This window comes from Corvus brachyrhynchos, unplaced genomic scaffold (assembly GCF_000691975.1).
Source record: "Corvus brachyrhynchos isolate BGI_N302 unplaced genomic scaffold, ASM69197v1 scaffold17, whole genome shotgun sequence".
Taxonomy (NCBI): Eukaryota; Metazoa; Chordata; class Aves; order Passeriformes; family Corvidae; genus Corvus; species Corvus brachyrhynchos.
This window is the reverse complement of record NW_008240046.1, coordinates 12,938,211-12,942,751: the sequence shown is the minus strand read 5'-3', so window position 1 is coordinate 12,942,751 and position 4,541 is coordinate 12,938,211. Positions and strand designations below refer to the sequence as shown.

Here is a 4,541-nt window from a genome sequence, read left to right as displayed (position 1 = left end):
TACTCCTTCACATTCAGAAGCTTTATTGAATTTTTGGCAAACGCTTTTGTGAAAATGGTATATATGTAGTCACTTAAAAAGAAGTGATTCGTGATCAACTGATGAAAAAGCATGTTTTATACTGTTTTTCCTTTTTTATGCCTCCAAATGATATCAGGGTTTGAATTTTGTTTTGTTTTTTTTTTTTTTTTTTTTTTTTTTTTTAGTTTAGAGGCATGCCAAATCAGCCTTTTCAGTATAGATGCATTATTTTCATAATCTTAGGTACAACAGCACTAGGAATGTAGTTCTGAGGTGAAACTTGAGCTCCCAAGTTTCTGCCTTGCAGTCAGACTTTGTATTTGCATTTTTAAGCTTGTAAAATATAGGGAGTTAAACGTTGTGCAAATGGTGCTTCAGCATATTCCAATAACACTCGGGCTGCAATGCCAGTCTACACAGCTCACTCCATCTGCTTGTCTCTTCCCCTCTGCTTTTTTTCCTCTATATTGTTTAGGTTTGACTGTGTCTAAACAACAGGCTGGCTTCCTATACACAGTATCTTCTACTATTTTATAGTGTAAATTTAAAGTACAGAGAGGCAGGGAAAATGCTTCAGACATGAGAAGAATGGTGAAAGGGAGGAAAACCCTTCTTGATCCATGACTTCTAAGGGATGAATGAAATATATACTTCCTGGAGGTTTTAACACACCATTTCCCATCTTCTTATGATGGGAGGTCTAGGAGAGAAATTGAACTGCTTATTCATCAATCCGTCAGCAGTAACCTGGTTGTTTCTTTCCCAATCCCAACTGCTCAGTTCACAGCAGAGGGGCTGCCCTTCCACAGCCTTCGTTTCCTTCTTTGTTTCCTTCTTTGTTTTCCATTTTTTAGGGGTCAGCTTCTGTTTCCACTGTATCTCTTCCTTCAAAGCTGCTTTTCACAGAGCTGTCTGTCTTCATTCTCCATCTCGTCTTGCTTTGCAGCTGTCTTGGATGTGCAGCACTCTATGGCTTGTTCCTGCTTGTATGGTTGTGCATCTTGTTCCTGGGAGGGGGAATGGTCACCAGGATCCAGCAAGTGACCTGAAGGAGTCAAACCAGCATGCAGCCTTTTACCAACCCACAGGTGAGCGTGCAGTGTCAAGCCAAGACAGGAGGAATGAAGGGCAGGAGGTGTGATGAAGACAGCCAGGTCAGGGGTAAGGACTGCCAGGTTCCTGCAGTGGTGCTGCCTCCTTGCTCTCAGCTGTGGTCCCATCCTGGGGTGTGGCACTGATGCCTGTCTGACCCTCTGGAGGCTTGTGTCAGCTTCAGTGTAGCAGGCTGAGACATAAACGCACTGAAGGGAAGAAGGAAGACTTTTTGCAAAGTTTCTTATTGATTATATGGCAGCAAGTCAGAGCAGACTTGGCCTGGGGCTCAGCCCTGATATCCCAGTGATCTTTACTTTTTAAAGCACTAGAATAAGAAACATAGAAAAGTGTGCAAGAGAGAACATGACAATCTCCTCTCCCTTTCCATCTCTCTGTCTACCTGTGCTTTTCTTTGGTCCTGGGAATGTTCCTCTTTGACCAAAGAGGGTATAAATTATGGGATTTACTTCTGAGCAGCCCATGGAATAGCCTGGGGCAAAGTCATTCCTAGAAGGTGCTTTCCTCTTCTTAAATGGGTCATTAACGTTTGCAACTAAATACCGAAGCAGGGAGAGGAGAGAAACAAGTGGGGAAATAGTTTCCTGAAAGGAGGAAGAAAAAGCTGTTATTCATATTCACTCATCAGGATATTCTTAGATGTGCGTGGGAACAGCCTAACAAAAGGAGGGAGCTAGAGAGAGGCAAGCCAGGTGACAGTGATGTGCCTGGGACAGTCCTGAGGGAGTTTGAGCCATGTCATCCTTAGGCAGAGACATGGTAATTCTTCCTGAAGGAGGTTTCTTCTTTATTTCCCATCTTGGTCCCCTTCTTTCAGTACAGGGAACTGTAGGAAGGGAGGTGTTTACAGAGAAACTCATCAGTTTTGGTTGCTGCTGTGTGAGTGTTAGTTGTGAAGTTGCTGTTACTCTGGTGAAAGGAGCTCAAGGGAGGCATTGTGATGCAAAGCTGATCTCAGGTTGCTCTCCTGGAGATCCCAGAGTGTTCATCTGCTCCAGTGTGCTCTTCCAGGATGGCAGGATTGTGCCAGTGGAGCAGGGGCAGCTCTTGTCAAAGTGATGGGGAAAATGTGGCTCTCAGAGACCTGGACAAGAACTGTGTGTGTAGCCTGTGGGGAGGAGAACAAGCTCCTGAGGGATCAGGTTTAAGGCAGGTCAGGAGAACAGCAAAGGATTAGAGCTTGCTGCCTCTCTCTGTTCCCTACTGTCAGATAATTTTTGACCCCAGTCAGATTTCTTTCTTACTTTGGATAGGTAATTAACAGCCACTCTTACTCAGTAATTAGGGGAGTGTGTGATTGTATTGCTGAGGTGGGGGGAAAGTTGTAGCTGCAAAGTCTAGCTGGCAGTTCTGCTTTCATCTGTGTGCAGTGTCCAGTGGTACAAGGTCCTAATATCCCTGTAGGTCTTCATTCCCATGGCAGCAGCTGCAGGAGGTGTTGCTATAGACTGTTTGGATGTTGGTTTGGGTTTTTTTTCACCGCTGGCCATCTGAAATGAAAGAGTAATAAAGTAGATTTTAAAGGATGATATGCAAGGCGGGCAGTTTGTGGAAACTGTGAAAATGCTGGCCTTGCTCTGCATGGTTAGCAAGGCTAAGGAAGCTGGGAAGGGTTGTGCTGAACTTCTGTGGCAAGAGAACATGAGCAATTTGATGGTCATCTCTCCAAGCTTTTGTAAAATACTAGATCTTGGATTACAGTGGCAGCATCAGGATTTAAATGCCATGTCTATTATTCTGTAGCTAAAAGGAGGCAAGTGTATTAATAGGTAGCAAGGTTTTGCACCTGCGTAATCAAATTACCCTTCTTTGCCATATTTCACTCCTGTAGATGCTTCTAATAGGTGTTGATGGATCTACTGTGGCATTAGAAAATAACATTTGTGTTGCCTGTTACATTAATTTCCCTGATAAAATGAGGCTACCAGGATGACCCATCTGACTCCTGTGATATTTCTATAAAGAACAAAATTGAGTACTGTTGTTATGATTAGTGTACTAAAAGTATTAGGTTTGTTGTCTTAGCTGTGCTGTGTTTTCTCATTCTCTCTCTCATGCTGATTGCTAATGACAGGCTTTGGCAGGAGCTAGCCTAGGCAGTCCTTCCTGTGATGGGAACCAGATGGATGGTTTTGCTTTGGCTGCCCCTCCCATTGAGCACCAGGAACAGCAGGAGGGAGAGCCCTTTTGCGAGGAGGGGGAGGCATTTACAGAAAAGTAAATGAATGGCAGAGAACCAGTTCTTGTCTATCCACCACTTCCCTTGAGGCTCCCAGTTTTGCAACTTTCAACCTCACCCTTGGCTTCAACTTCTTGGCTTTCAAGAGACTGTGCTGTATGTTACATTTTCATTACTGGTAAAATTGATGGAAAATCACATTTTATTATGTGAAAAATGCAGTATTCTTGGCTGTCAAAGCTCCATTCAGCTGGAAAAAATCTATGTGAGGCACTCTTTTATATTTCATGTATTTTTGTGCATTGGTTGGAATGAAAAAATAATGAAAGGCTGTATTTTGTCAACTTTTGCATCTGTATGACTGGCAGCACTGACTGATTTGTTTTTTAAATGTATTTATTTCTTGCACTAAGCACTATTATTCTCCACCCTTTCACAATAAATGCAAATAATATGTGGAATGTGCAAATAATATGGGGAAAAGAGAGATGCAAATTATTCAGTCCCTCCAGGTAGGTCTGCAAAGAAACTGGAAATGTGACTGCAGTGTGAAAACGTGCTGTCTTTATACCAGCTGCAGCAATAACAGGGCTACTGTCTGTCTGTGTTTCAGGTTTCTGGGAACACAGCTATTGTATTTTTTAATTTGTTTTTTTCTTCTTCTCTTTTTCCCTTTCCTCTCCTGCTGTGAAACTTTAAATGGGATCTGGGCACTCTGAATATCTGAAGTACATCACTCAGTCCATAAACCTTTCTGCCCCTCGTGGGACCACTGCTGCTCAGGTGTGGTGTGCCCAAACTGCTGAGGCTGTTGGGTTGTGCCCGGGGAATGAGCTAAAACCCTTGATGTTAGGGAGAACAGGTGGATACTGCTCCCGAGATCCAGACTGGAATTTTAGCACGAATCAAGCTTCTCCTCAGGTGAAAAACGTGGCTTCCCTTCCTGCACAGCCATGTGCCAGCTGTCCTGGGACGTGGGCATGAGTCAGATGGAAGGGAGCCAGACTGATAATAGGTTTTTTTCCTGCCTTGCCATTGCCCCTAAGCATGCTCCTGCCTAGGAGAAGTTGTCATGCCACTCTGCACTGCTGAGCAGTGGGGATGTGACCCTGGGTGTCTCAGCCATGCTCCTGAGCACTGTCTGAGCCAGTAAGCTGGGGAGGACGGTGAGGTGCAGCTGACAGACCCATCCTGCGGCAGCCGGGGCGTGCTCCACGGGTCCGGCCTT

The 4,541-nt window shown here is 44.4% G+C and overlaps 1 protein-coding gene across 3 annotated transcripts in view; it reads left to right on the top strand.

Moving 5' to 3' along the window:
* The first annotated feature begins 964 nt into the window (after positions 1-964).
* STOX2 (storkhead box 2) overlaps positions 965-4,541 on the top strand; it is a 104,946-nt gene continuing 101,369 nt past the window's right edge. Inside the window, exon 1 of one of the 3 annotated variants that reach the window (XM_017744412.1) lies at positions 965-1,109. In XM_017744412.1, coding sequence (XP_017599901.1) covers positions 977-1,109 — 133 coding nt within the window. In that variant the 5' untranslated portion in view covers positions 965-976. The remainder of the gene's footprint in view (positions 1,110-4,541) is intronic. The other 2 variants (XM_017744414.1, XM_017744415.1) reach the window with 2 other exon arrangements.